A 15,076-nucleotide genomic window follows, 5' to 3' on the forward strand; every position below is an offset into this window, starting at 1 on the left:
TTACATGGATATAATTTAAGTTCTTAACCTTTGACCCATCTTGTAACCCAAGTATTTTTCTGAAGGGCTTTGATACTGGTAATTTATTGTAATTTATGTAAGATGTGTGCAGGTCGATGCTTCACCAAAATAAACAATGGTTGACATACACAGTAGAACTTCCTTTTACATGAGCATTAACATTGGTTATATTATAATATACTTCATACCCTCAGCTGAGGATTCTCACATTGCAGGTGCTCCATTTTATTGTAGTTGAATGAATAGCAACCATTGCTTCTTTAAGTCTGCTAACCTTAGTCTGATTACCCTTTAAACATCAAATTCTGCTTAAGGATCAAAAAAGGTTGGACTGCTCCTAAATTATATTCTGGTTTCCTCCATTACATAACATAACAGCAATAAACTTGCCTATCTACTATTGGAGATCTCATCCTGGATGTTGATGGGTGCGCCCTCTGCCTATCCTCTGAGGTCCGCAACATTAGTGTAATCCTAGACTCTACCCTCTCTTTCCATACTCACATCAAATCTATCACCAAATCCGCCTTTTTTTTTTCATAAAAATGTACTAACTTGACATATTTAATGTTGTAATAAAAAAATATTTAATGTATATTCATGCTTGTGAGGGTTTATAGGTTTGATGGTTAAATCTGCAGGATTTATCAATACCACCACTGTTTTATATATTTTACCGAATAGATGAAGCCAGCATGATTCAAACTAAACAAAAAATGATAGGTTCAGTGTTTCCACTAGAATTTTTATCAAAAGTTTGTTTTATTTGCAATTGTTTCTCAAAAGCATCATATTTCACTAACACAGAAAGAGTATTTGTATCAGAATAAAATCTGTTAGCCTAATGTTACTACTGTGAGTCCATTCTGCTTTACAGATATCACACACAATTCCAGATACATAACACATCTCACATCACATTTTTGAGGGTATGCACCCCCACTAACCTGGAAACCGATTTAAACAGTAACGTTACTACAGTGTGTCGGGGGAATACAACGTCTCCTGCAGCAGGGAGGCAGAGGGGTCACAGCGTTCGCTAACGTTAGTTTCTTGTTTCACCTGGGGTCACAGTAAATTCATGAAATTCAGAGCCAATAACGCTATTGTCCGATATAAAGTAGCTGTCATAATTTAACAGGACCCGCGTTAATGCAGTTTTCACATCGAGGCTTCCGCCGCTGTTATATAAATAAAGACATACAAAAAAAAAAAAGAAACTGCTAGAGACAAGATATTTAGGTGTTAATGGTTAAAGGTCCAGTGTGTAACGTGTTTAGTTGTTCATTATCAAAATCTGTGTTGCCCGTTCACATACTTGCCCCGGCAAGTTTGAAAAAAGAAACATGGAGGAACACACATATTCAAATTTCAGGAACAGGAGTCTTCTTCTTTGCCCAGAAAAAGGATTGAAAAGAGCAAGAGACCGGCTTTTTGAAGCATGAAGGCTACTGTAGCTGTAATACGTACTTTGAACTGCGTGGTGCGAGAGAGTTGATTGCGATATATGATCTCAACGCTAGATGGGAGAAATTCCTACACATTGGACCTTTAAGCACACACTGTTGGCCTTAATCATCCCTGAAACACTTAAACTGCATGTGAGCATTTGATCTCACTTTGCTGATAAACGGTCCAGAAAGTTGACCTGACAGTCAAGGATGAATTGAACTTTTCAGTTAGAGCAAATGTTTTAGTAAAATACATTTTTGAAGAATTATTTTAAACTTTTAGCTGAGAGACCCTGGAAGGATATCCCCATCTGATCTGATAGGGGATACCAGGAAAATCTAAATCTGCGATTTATATACATACAAGAAGTAAAACCTATTTAATATTGATTAAATATTTTAGCAATATGAAAAGAAAATGTATCAGTCAGCAGAAAAATCTAGTAGTAGGCAAGTCCTAGTTATTCTGGTGTGGTTACCTTCTGAGATAATAGATGGACTGAATCCATGGTCCAGTATCTCCCACAGTGACTCCTCTGATGACAACCGAGACCTAGACAGACCTGAGTGGGGCTGCAGCCTCACGTCTATCGAGCTCTGTGACTGGCTGATTGTGTTCTCTTTGTTCTTGGAACTCTGGAGAAGAAGAGAGCAGGAGAGTTCATTTTAAGTGAGTTTATTTTAAGATGTTTAACTTTCAGATTGTGTGAAGTCTGGAATCATAGAGATACCTAAATGTGAGTAATTGTATTAAGTAAACTGGGCAACTGGATTGTTATTGCTTATCAATTAATGCAATATTTACTCTGCTGTTACCTCAGGCCTGTCTGTTGGTTTGTGCCCCTGGGACCAAGGGTTGGCAGCCCCTTCTGTGGCAGGACATCTGTTGGTGGTTTCAGCCAAAGTGCAAGCCCTCTGCCTCAATGCGTACTGCAGCTCCTGAAGGTACAAATACATTAGTTGACCCACAGTGCTCTCTGGAGGTGGCAGAGAGAAGTACTCAACACCAGGATCATTATTACTCTGAGGCACTTCTCTTAGTGGCTATCTGTGGTTTTGGAAATGGGTGTAGAGTAACGCCTACCTGTTCTGATCATAAAGTGGTGTTGTGTGATTCTGGATATCAATTTCATATCTGTGTTAGCATAAAGACCGGAAGCAGGGGGAAGCAGCTAGCCTGGCTCTGTCAGAAATACACCTCCCAACACCAACACTTAAGCTTACAAATAATTTGTTCAACTAGTACATAAACTGAAACATAAAAATTACACATTGTAGTGTTGGGGGGAGTCATGTACTATAACTGTGTTTTGATGAACAGCAGTTCATAAGATCAGACATTCTGTGCAGCATCCCTGCTGGTCGCCCGATAACCTCACATTGATGACAGTGCCTAGCTGTTCACCAAGCAATAGCTTTAGCATGTCAGAAACAAAAACTAATTTGCAAAATGTTTACATTAGTTTGTGTACAGATTGGGCAAATTAGACATTATTATTATTATTATTATTATTATTATTATTATTATTATTATTGAGCTTTATAGCTGTTGCTAATCTGATTCTGGAACTTTGGACAGCGCTACGCTATGTATGAAAATGATCCAATTTTGAAATTCCTAAATATAAATACAAAATATATTTAGCTTCAATTTAGAAAAAAATATTGTTCAGAAATTGAAAGTGAATGAATGTGTTGAAGGGTTAAACTTTTTGGATGTGCACCAAACAAAATATATCTACACATTGAAACCATTCTCATTCAGTTAAGAGTTTCCAAGTCACCTAATAGCCGGGACACACCAGCCAAACGGCCGACCGTCGACAGAAAAGCCAGTCAAGATGATCAGTCAGGTCCCCGAGGTCCAAAAAACTGCCTCGGGACACACTGAGGCGACACCGACTTGAGAAACGTAATACGTCTCCATAGCAGCAGACGGCGCTACTCTGTATTGTTGCCCAAGAAATGAAAACCGGCAGCTGATTGGACGAAAGCGTCACATGGGTTTATTTTTTCTGGAAATTCAAAGCCAGACTGTCATGGCGGCTCGTTCAGAATACGATCTCATGTTGTACTAAAATAGTTGACTGAAACATGTTTCTGAAAACAGACATCAAAATGGGAAACAACAGGGGCAAACAAGATTCTCATCTTGCTAATACCACTCAGGCACTTAGTGAATCTGACGAGGTACAATGTGAGGGTGACACATGTAAGATATAAGTGCCAGGGGGCGACCTCTAGCTCCCCCAGTAGAGTGTGCGTCCCATGTAGGTTGAGTCCTTGCGAGCAGCCAGGGTTTAAATCCGGCCCTTTGCTGCATGTCGTCCCTTCCTCTCTCCCCTTGTTGATTAAAGGCCATAAAAAGCCCAAAAAATAAAAGATATAAGTGCCAATCTGTGTGATATAGAAAAGCTTTTGAAGTAACAGGAAGAAAGGAGTATTTTATTGATGAGAGATTTAAAGAGACTCTTGAATACTGAGTCGGAGCAGATACCTGTGTGGTGAGCTGGTACTGCAGCTGTTCCAAAGCAAACAGCCGATCATGTTGGTCTTCTTGTTTCTCCATGGAGGTGTCCCTCTCTGGCTCCACTGCTTCTGTAAGACACACATGTATCTGGAGGACTGTGGTTGCTTTCCATTCTGCTAACTATGCTTCTTACTGTCCTAACTCCTCCATCCTACGGCTGCATCACTGCATTGCATTGTAGGCCTTGTTCAACCAACTTGTACAACCATATTATTATTAATTCTAAAAGCAGGATGCATTTTCTCATTCAGTATTCACTGTAAATTAGGCTAGCTTCTCAATTAATATTCAAAGTAAGGAGATTAATATAAAACCCCTGGCCTTTATGCTAACAGCCACAGCACTAGTGGTTCATTAGCTCACAGTAGTTATCAGGCATATTAAATATAACTTTTAGTTTTTTCTATAAAGCAAAGATCTTTAGTTGCAGTGTGCAAAGCCACTAGATGGAAGGCAACATGTTGAAAGTAGGGTTCGGCAGCAATATGGAAATACCGTATCCTGGGGTATTTAAAAAAAAGCAAAGGAATCTTTATTACCATCATTAAAAAATATGCTGTGTAATGTGTGCATTTTTATAATAAATGCCTTAAGCCACGTTCACAATAGACGTGAGCATGGCATGCATCTTTTCATTTGGTCCCATGTTAAAGGGATAGATACAGATACTGTAATGTGTTGTTTATTATTATTATTTCTAACATGTAAGCCTAAGCTGGTTTGAAATAATGAAAGTAAATGTTCCTCCAAGTTGTTGACCAGCAGTTTGTTATAAGAAGTTGAAAGGGTTACTTTGAAATAATGTACTGTTCCATATTGATATTGGAACCATTTTATGTCTTTTTCAGTACAAAATTTGCAAAACCCTGATTGCTTAAGGCAGAGGCGTGTGTGTTTGTGTGTGTGTATGAATATAGTGACACATATTGACCAATGAAAGGTAAAACTAATCTACTGAACAAATAGTATATTTTAAGTTAATTTTGAGTCACCGTGAATTATGCTAGAATTCATAAAATAAATATGTTATAAAAAATTAATGAAGACATCCATTTTGGTTGCTTATTACATAATGTACCATATTATTACATTTTCATATTGCGTTCAGGGGTTTTATGACAAAATGCAGCAGATTATTACATAATGCGGGTGGGTGTTATTACATTATGAAGTGAATATTTATTACATTTCGACATTTTATCTTATAATGCATTGGTATTAAATAATGCATTGTAATAAGTCCTATAACATCATCCTAAGCCTTTCAAAGGGGGGTTAGCAAAAAGGAAAGCACTGTCTAAGAGAATACAAATTACCTATAAGCATAAAACTATGACAAATGAGGCTGGCAAAATATTAATAACACTTTCAACAATGCAATAAAAGTCAACAAGCACAACAATCTACAGCCTTTACAATGACCACAGATTTGAATCAGCACATATGTAGTATGGTGTCAATATAACGGAAACTGAACATTCTAAGCTTAATAGGGGTAGGGTTTAATACTGTTGTTGTCTTGGATTGCACTGTATTTAGCTAAGTAAACCTAATAAACTGGCGAACCTGAGTGGTGGTTCCTCTGGTTTGTTGTGTGGAGGAGGATAGAGAGAAGAGGATTCTGCAGGCTCTGGGTGCACTCTAGCTCCAAGTGAATTAAGTGAACGCTAAGGACTTTGACTTAAGACCAGGACAAATACTGCTAACATGACGAGGACACCAGAAGAATCTCAGTGGCTGGACTGTCAGAACATCTTTGCAGATAGTCAGCACGAAATATTACACCTTAAGGTCTGTGCTAGTACACCCTAAAGACCCCCTCCCGTGTGACTGGAGTGGTGTATGATGATTATGACATCACGTTATAGCTGTAGGGAACACTACATCATTGAAACAGCAAGGACCCAACATCAGATGTCTGTAAACACCAGATCAAAGGTCAAAGACCCTACCCATATGACCACTTGTTATCAAGTTGTGGATCAACAGTTCATCTCCAAGCCTACACACACTACCTCCAACAATACAAATATGCTCTCATCACAGTCCGGTCATCCCTCTACTCAAAGCTCACACACTATGGCTCCAACAACCCCAAGGGTCTCTTTTCCAAAATAAACAAACTTCTTAAACACCGAATCCTTCGCAGTCAACAAGTGCAACTCTTTCCATTCATTTTTTTCAAACAAAAATTAACACCATCTACAGTAACCTGACAACCCCCCACCTGTCTCCATCCATCTCCCCCAATTTTATCATCAACCCTTGTCTTAGTTCTCTCCCGTCTCCCCAATGGAACTGCCCAACTTCATGGCCGGAATGAGAAGCTCCACATGTGTTCTGGATCCCATGCAATCTGGTTAAGGACTGTCTCCCATCTGTCTCCTTAAAGGGGTGATAGAATGATTATATAGGGTATTTCACACTGTTCCTTATGGTCTCCTAATGGGGTATGTAACATTGGTTGGGCTGAAAATTGCTTGGTTGATATTTTATTCGCCCTTATGCATCCCTGTGTTTTGGCCCTATTTGTAACAAGAGCTTTTCTTCCAAATATGGTATGGTCATGAATATTTAGATGAGCTGCGCGCTGATTGGTTGAGCGACTTGCCATACGCACATATTAGAGACGCGCGCTGATTGGTTGAGCGAATCCCCAATACACATACATTAGAGAAGCGACAGAATCTCATATTCCAGACACTGCAATGTTTCATTTAAGCATTTTTATGAACGTGAGGCGTCTTTGTAGGACGAGCAGCTGCTTGCAATATGTCCCATTCATTACAATGGGGAAATACCGCAGCTAGCTAGCTACACTGTCGCCATAACTAAATTATATTTACAGTTTGAATTTCATCACGCCACTTATATAACATCATTCCCCAATGTCTTATAAAGCTAACCATTGAGTCCGATTTGATTTTAAGGCATTTTTATGAACGCGAGGCGTCTTTGTAGGACCAGCAGCAGCTTGCTATATGTCCCATTCATTACAATGGGGAAATACCGCAGCTAGCTAGCTACACTGTTGCCATAACTAAATTATATTTACAGTTTGAATTTCGTCACGCCACTTATACAACATCATTCCCCAATGTCTTATAAAGCTAACCGTTGTGTCCGATTTGATTTTAAGGCATTTCTATGAACGCGAGGCATCTTTGTAGGACCAGCAGCTGCTTGCTATATGTCCCATTCATTACAATGGGGAAATACCGCAGCTAGCTAGCTACACTTTCGCCATAACTAAATTATATTTACAGTTTGAATTTCGTCACGCCACTTATATAACATCATTCCCCAATGTCTTATAAAGCTAACCGTTGTGTCCGATTTGATTTTAAGGCATTTTTATGAAGCTGGAGGCATCTTTGTAGGACCAGCAGCCGCTTGCTATATGTCCCATTCATTACAATGGGGAAATACCGCAGCGCTAGCCTACACTGTCGCCATAACTAAATTATATTTACAGTTTGAATTTCACCAACGTATATATAACATCATTCCCCAATGTCTTATAAAGCTAACCGTTGTGTCCGATTTGATTTTAAGGCATTTTTATGAACGCGAGGCGTCTTTGTAGGACGAGCAGCTGCTTGCTATATGTCCCATTCATTACAATGGGGAAATATCGCAGCTTGCTCACTTTCGCATAACTAAAGTATATTTACAGTTTGAATTTCGTCACGGCATGAATATTACAGGTTCCTCAAGGTCTTACAAAGCTTAGCTAACACTTGTCCGATTTCGGATATCAATTGAATGTATTTTTGTGAATGTCAGAGTTAGGAGGAGGCTAGCTAGCTCTCATTGATGGACTCCATCTCACCGCGGCTCTATGAATGAGACTCGCGGACAAGAGGCGTTTATTTCCCCGATTGTTTGTTTAAATAACTCAACACACATTTCCATTATAAGATTTACTGGAACCTGCGGGCTGCGGTAAAAGATTGGCGTGTGAATGCTCTCGCTGACACTTGCGGTCAGGGTGGCGATGTAGCAACCCAGGCAGCACCAACACCAGCACTAAACTCCGACACACAGTCGGAGAAAATTTGCAATTAGCCATCCTTTTTCGTAAAGCGGCCCATATTTGAGCTTTATATGGTTGATTTCTCGCATAAAAACGTTTCAGAAGTGAATTTTGTAATGGAATAGCAGAGATCTGCATGACCTAGCTAGATTCAGAAGACTACCTGATCTCAGGTCAGTTGTGTAGCCTATGTAAATATTGGGGCGTGACTGTTCTCTTAAGGTTCCGGATTTTGAGACGCTTGCGTAAGCAACTCAGCTTTGTTGGGATTCGCCCGTTTTCAGCGGCAGTTTCAAAATATGAGATTTTCATAGTAAAGGGGTGTCAGTGGGACTTTGAGCTTCTATGTATGTATGTATGTCCCACCGAACTGTCGTTATTCAACTATGACAGGGTAAAATCGGTTTTGCATTCTATCACCCCTTTAATAATTACAGAAGTCATCAACTCATCCTTGAGCTCAGGTTCAGTCCCCCAAAGACTCAAACTGGCTGCTGCCAACTCCATATTAAAAAAACTGGACTCGATTGTTGTAGTGATGGGACAACCGACTCTTTTACGAGAGTCGGTTCAACCGGACGGTTGTTGGTTGGCCTACCGAGTTAATAGATTCGGTCACCGGTTCGCATGCCCTCGGAGGGGGGGGGGGGTGTGTGATGATCGCGTTTAACTTTACATAACTATCAAGATAACATTACATGTATTTGTATGTGATATAGGCCTAATACTTTCCCCTTGGTAATGTAGCATATGAATTTCCATGAACACAATTCTAAAATGCACGAGAAATAAAGGCTTCTGCTATCGGTTGATAAGTCAAACTTGCCGAGAACCTAGACACCCGTTTGATTACATAGACTCATGCAGTTACATTAGACTCGAGCGGGCCGGCCGGTTGCACGGTTACATTAGACTCGAGCGGCCGGCAGGTTGCACGGTTACATTCGGTCTCGTTCAGCATAGGGTCTAGGCATTAGTAGCTCATTTCCTGATTGATTCTACCCCCACCACTCCAGTCCAGTGGAGGCGCTAATGAGCTAGATTACAACACACACAGTAGCAGAAGAATACCAGTTACACAACGGCCAACCATTGACATATATATATAATGCCAACGGCACGAATGAAGTGAAAGAAAAAAACAGGAGTGAGTCGGATCATTGAAGTATGGCACTCGATTCTCCCGGCTCAGTGACACGAGTCGGGTTAATTAACCGGCTCTTCGGTCAGTTCGTCAACACTAGATTGTTGTGGGGAGACCATGTGACCAGCCACCGCTATGGTTGCAAGAGACCGAGGCTCCAACACTCACCTCCGTATTTCATTAAATAACCAGGTCTATTACTTTTTCTTCGACGCCAAACCGTTTTGTCTGAATATCGTGGTGACTCAGTGAAACGCCTGAAGGCAAGAAAAAGCAGGTCTCGCTGTCGACTAAACTATTTACTAAATTTGTTGGCATGGCGGCAGCTAATGGAACATTAGCTAATGGAGCAACTGATGTGAACGCATTCTCTAACACGGAGGACTTAAAGGAGAACTCCAGGCAATTTTTACGTTAATCTTGATCGCTATACCTATGTGAGTACTGTCTATAGAAAAAAAAAACGAGCCGAATCGGTGCTAGCAACACGGAGATAATACAGCTAATGCCCAGAGCTCCCACTCAGTCAAAACGGCAGTTATGGGGGCATAAGATAAAGACACAGACGCAAAATCCAATTAAAATGTCTGTGCAACATGAACAGGGCCCTTACATGACAACAAGATGCGTTTAGCAACTTAGCCATTGTTTAATTCACCTACCCTCTTAGCTGCTAGCTGCCGTCTGGGATGAATGAGTGTGTTCAGCCAGGCTTTGGTAATAATCATCACGCAGCAGTTCCGTGTGTATTTGTAGCATATATATCCATTTTGTGTGTGATCCATCTGGCTTTGGTGTGTAGAAGTCTTGTCAGTGTCGATCGTTGTGGTTTCCTTAGCCGGGCTAGCAAGCCCGGCCGGCATCCCTGCTTCTGCTTCCTGCCCGCCCTCCTGGCTTCACGCGGCCGACAACAATCAAGCGAGCGCCCGCAGGTCTGGTGGATGTCTTCCAGAAGACCGTTCGCAGCGAAAATGGTATTTTATTTCACCCTCAAAAATAGGTAATTGAGCACTGTAGTGGTTATTGTTAGGTGTAGCAGGGAGGAGTAGGGAATAGTGGACCCAAAATGCAGAGGCAGGCAGGCAGGCAGGAGAATGTAGAGGTGGAGGGTTTAATAGTCCATAAAAAACAAGAGCAAAAAACCGGACACCGGGAGACGCGACAGGAACACACAAACACAAACACAAACAATGATCTGACACTGGACAAGGGGAACACCAAGACTAAATACACAGACTAAAGAGATAACACAAGACAGGTGACACAAGGGCTGGGAAACAGGTGAAACACATTAGGCAGGGCAGAGCAATCAACAAAAGGAGGGAAACACAAGACAGGAAGTAAAGTGGACAAGACAAGACAGAAAACCAGAGACTTCAAAATAAAACAGGAAACAGAGCACAAAACAGACCACCAAAATAAGACAAGACACCAAAACCATAACAGTTATGACCATATTAGTGACTCACATAGGTATAGGACATTAGCTGTATTAGCTCCGTGTTGCTAGCCCTGATTCGGCTCTTTTTTTTTTTTTTTTTTTTTATCTATAGACAGTACTCACATAGGTATAGGGATCAAGATTAACGTAAAATTGCCCGGAGTTCTCCTTTAATCGCTCGGGTTTTGGGGAGGCAGCTAAGTGTGCTTGAATCAGTGATCTACAATGCAGAAAAAGGAGTGATGGTCGGAAATGAATGCCTCGCAGCAACACATCGAGGCAGAACCTGAGACCCAGGAAATTATGGTATGTGAGCCAGAGCAATCTGACTGCGTCACATTTCCGATCCAGCGGCTGGAAGGGACTCAACACAAACTACACGCTGAACGCAACTCGGGCTTGTTTAGCTGCCTGCCCGCTCTGGGAAGGATCCACAGAGGGAGAGAGTTCGCCTTCGCTGTAGCCGCGGACCTGGGTGTTTTCTGGCTGGAATTAGAAGTGGAGGAAGACGCGCTACATGCACGGGTCGCCCCATGCCGAGGACCGTTACCGACAGAGGAACCGGAGGGCAGCGGTGGGACTTTGCATTCGGTGCCGGGGCCGCAACTGGAGTAGTCAGCACCGGTGGACTAACGGTATTTGGGCTACTGTACCGAGTTTGACTGGAGGATGCTGTGTGTAGGTTTTGGAACCAACCTTTAAAAGGGACATCTAACCAGACTGTAAGAAATGATGAATACTGGCTACTCTGTCTACAGGCTATGCTTTTGTGGACATTTAACCGGGCTGAAAAAACATGATAAATCCTGAGGACACGGTATGTAAGTTTCGGAGCCAGGCTTTAAAGGGACACTTAACCAGACTGAAAATACATGATAAATAATGGCTGGTCAGTTTACAGTCTATGTTTGTTAACATTTAGCTGAAAGAACATGAGGGATGCTGTCTGTTCAGCTCATAGTCTGCTTATTGCTCCAACTAGGTTGGTGTGTTTTAAGGCGCTGACACACCAAGCCGATAATCGGCCGTTGGACAGTCTGGCGAGGTCAGTGACTCAAGTCTGTTCGGTGTGTCCCGTCGGTCTTCATTTTGGCCGATTTGACATGTATAATAGGCGGGGCAGGCACTGCCGGCAGTCAGACTCAAATGACCCATCTGATTGGTAGAATGCTAACCCGGAAACGGGGAGCGGAATGAGCGTGACTAGAGTCTCTCAAAATCTGAAGAAAATCTTTTAAACTGGCCTTTGTCGATTCAGCAACTGCATGGCCTATTTCTTGCTTAAAATGTTTTCATAAACACGTTTCTGTGAACTATTTTAGTACAATATGAGATCGTATTCTAAACAAGCCGCCATGACAGTCCGTCTTTGAATTTCTGGAGAAACCAGACACAGGTGACGCGTTCGTCCAATCAGCTGCCGGTGTTAATTTTTGGGCAACAATACAGATTAGCGCCGCCTGCTGTTATGGAGACGTATTACATCTTGTCGCTTTGTTGTGTTCCGAGGCACTTTTTTGACCAACTCTGAGAGACTGATCAGTCCAACTGCCTTTTCTGCCGAGGGTCGGCCGTCTGGTCAGTGTGTCTGCAGTTTTACACACAGCTTATTCCAGAAATTGTTACAATATAATAACATAGCCTACTTCAGAACTTAACAGCTGTTCTAAGGTGTTTATAGTATTGTTCATGTTTATGTGTTCATGCACATAAGAATTCAACAGACCTGTTTCAATTTAACCTGTGACTTAAGACAGGAGATGCAGTTTTGAGCTGAAGTTTTGCGCGTTTGATGTAGTCACGCATCTTACAGATAGGGGAGGGGGTCTGCGGTCTCAGAGGGTTAGGGGATTTATTTTACTTTTTATGTTTTTGTCACACGTTTGCTACAGATTTGTTGGCAAAATCCAGTAGGGTAATCCAGACACGTATGAGTGTAAATTTTGAAGATGGCTGAGCTCTCAATCCTTTCAGTCAACATCAGGGGGCTAAACGGGCCTATCAAAAGAGCTAAATTTCTGGACTATTTAAGAAGGAAAAACATAGACGTGGCGCTTATACAGGAGTCACATTTACATAAAAGAGATATAAATCTACAAAATAAATACTTTAAGGTTGCTGCCTCATCTAGTGACGACACCAAAACAAAGGGCTCCATTGCATTGCTGTCGCGGAAATGCGCACTCACCGTAGACAAAAGCAGTAAAGACTTCAGGCAGGATAGCTTATATATGTACCACGATTAGGAGTAGGTAAATAGCCTTTGTTTAGGTATAGGCTACATATGAGAAAAGTTTTTTCCCATGCCTAACCAATGAATTGCTCTCTCTCAACAAATATTCACTAATCATAGGGGGAGACATAAATGCAGTACTTGATTTAAATCAGGATAGATCAGGGGTCAATCACACGAAAGCCCAAAAACGCATATTGGACATGTTGTGGAATCCCACCATCTTACAGATATACGGAGGATGCACAATCCTACTATCAAGGATTACACTTTCTTTTCCACACGCCACCTCACCCACTCCCACACTGATTATATGTTGTGCTCCAGTGAGCTTAAGACAATGGTCCACACGATAGCAATAGAACCAGCAATTCTGTCTGGTCACAATGTGCTGATAACCACATTCTGTTGTGATAGGTTAGGAGAAAGATCTAGGAGATGGTAATTTAATAATTCCCTTCTACAGAACACAGCTTTTGATACAGAATTTAGAACAAAACTGGCTGAATTATATCAATTAATACCTACTCAGTTTCTAACCCTGCATATACATGGCAAGCAACTAAAGGATATATTAGATTTTACATCCTCCTTCGCAGTCAATTTGAAGAGGAAAAGAGAGGCAAGGATAGTGGAGTTGGAAGAACGATGTAAATCGTTAGAGCAATCTCTTCAGACTTGTTTTTCTAAATCTACACAAACTCTTCAAGTCACAAGTCGAACAGAGCTGAATGATCTGCTAAGAAGGAGAGCTGAGTTCATAATGCACAGAGTGAGGCAAAATTACTTATTTTTTTTTTATATATTTTATTTATAGTTTTAATTTTTTTTTACAAAACACAAAAACAAAAAGAGACCAACGAAATCAAACAACAAAAACCCTCTCTCCGCAAGGCAAGATATTAAATAATCATAAAAATAAAAAATAAACAGTAATAAGCATAGATTTACATCTAGTCTGAGGTCATGTCAAGTTGGGTCAAAAGGTTCAAAAAAGGAGTCCCAATCAGATCAAAGTCATCTAGTTTCCCTCGGATAGAATGTAGAATTTTTTTCTGGTGTGCAGTACGACAGGAGTTCATTAGCCCAGTGTTTTGGGCTGGGGGGGATGACACTCTTCCAATCCTTCAGGATACACTTCTTGGCAGCCGTTGCTGCTAGTAACACAAAATGCTTCTTATTTGAGTTCACCTTCAGTAAGGTTACGTCCCCCAGTAACCAGATCCTAGGGTCGGTGTCCAGAGCCTGTCCACAAACCCGAGAGGTTACTGCGATGATGTGACTCCAGTATGACTTCAAACGGGTACAACTGCATAGCATGTGCACAAGAGTTCCAACAGAAATAGTGCATCTTTGACATTGATCGGAGATGTCATTTCCTAATTTACTACACCTATATGGAGTAAAATATGTTCCATGGTAAATATTGAATTGAATTCGTCTGTGATTAGAAGACACCAATTTTGTTTGTGCCAATTACAATAATCTGTTCCAATTCTCCTCTGTGTAAGTACACCCAAGATCCGACTCCCACCTTGTTTTGTTTGTATATCTGGCATAAGCCGGTAAATTGTCAATTATGGTTTTATACACTGTAGATATTAAACCTTTAGTTCTATTACGTTTGGAGTTAAAAATAAATTTTTCAAGTAAAGATTCCTCAGGTCTGTGTGGAAAACTATCTTTAGTTTGATTCTTGATCCAGCTTCTAATTTGTAAGTATTTGAAAAAGTTAAGTTTATCTATATCATAAATGTCTGACATTTGACTGAAACTTAAGAAGACATTATTAGTATAAAGGTCACTAACAATTACTCCTTTTCTCACCCAGTTTTGTAAAATTCCATCCACTAAGGCTGCTGGGATGTTGGGATTGTTCGTGAGAGGTGAATTTACCAATAATTTTATGTTTTGTCCAACTGATGCGTGTAATTGCTGCAAGGCATTAAATGTACCAGAAATTATTGGGTTTTGAGTGATTGCTTTTAGTTTCTTTTCAGATTCCAAAAATGGTTGTTAAAAGGTTATCCTGTAATTCATGTCGTTCGATTGACATCCATTTTACTTCATCTGCTCTGCAGTGAAACCACATCCACAGAGGGCGAAGTTGTGCAGCCAAATAATACATTTTAAAATTTGGGAGATTCAAGCCACCTTATTCCAAAGGTGGCTTGAATTTGAGTTTGACTCTCTGTGTTTTGTTGTGCCACAGGAAGGAAG

The 15,076-nt window shown here is 40.9% G+C and overlaps 1 protein-coding gene across 10 annotated transcripts in view; it reads right to left on the reverse strand.

The window, feature by feature from the left end:
• Positions 1-15,076, reverse strand: part of ccdc57 (coiled-coil domain containing 57) — a 113,798-nt gene that overhangs the window by 8,520 nt on the left and 90,202 nt on the right. For 9 of the 10 annotated variants that reach the window (XM_039788289.1, XM_039788295.1, XM_039788294.1 and 6 more), the window contains 3 exons: positions 3,970-4,070; positions 2,289-2,411; positions 1,952-2,108 (listed from right to left, as the gene is read on the reverse strand). In XM_039788289.1, the coding sequence (XP_039644223.1) occupies positions 1,952-2,108; positions 2,289-2,411; positions 3,970-4,070 (381 nt within the window). The remainder of the gene's footprint in view (positions 1-1,951; positions 2,109-2,288; positions 2,412-3,969; positions 4,071-15,076) is intronic. The other variant, XM_039788288.1, reaches the window with a different exon arrangement.

The sequence above is a fragment of the Perca fluviatilis genome, chromosome 21 (assembly GCF_010015445.1).
Source record: "Perca fluviatilis chromosome 21, GENO_Pfluv_1.0, whole genome shotgun sequence".
NCBI lineage: Eukaryota > Metazoa > Chordata > Actinopteri > Perciformes > Percidae > Perca > Perca fluviatilis.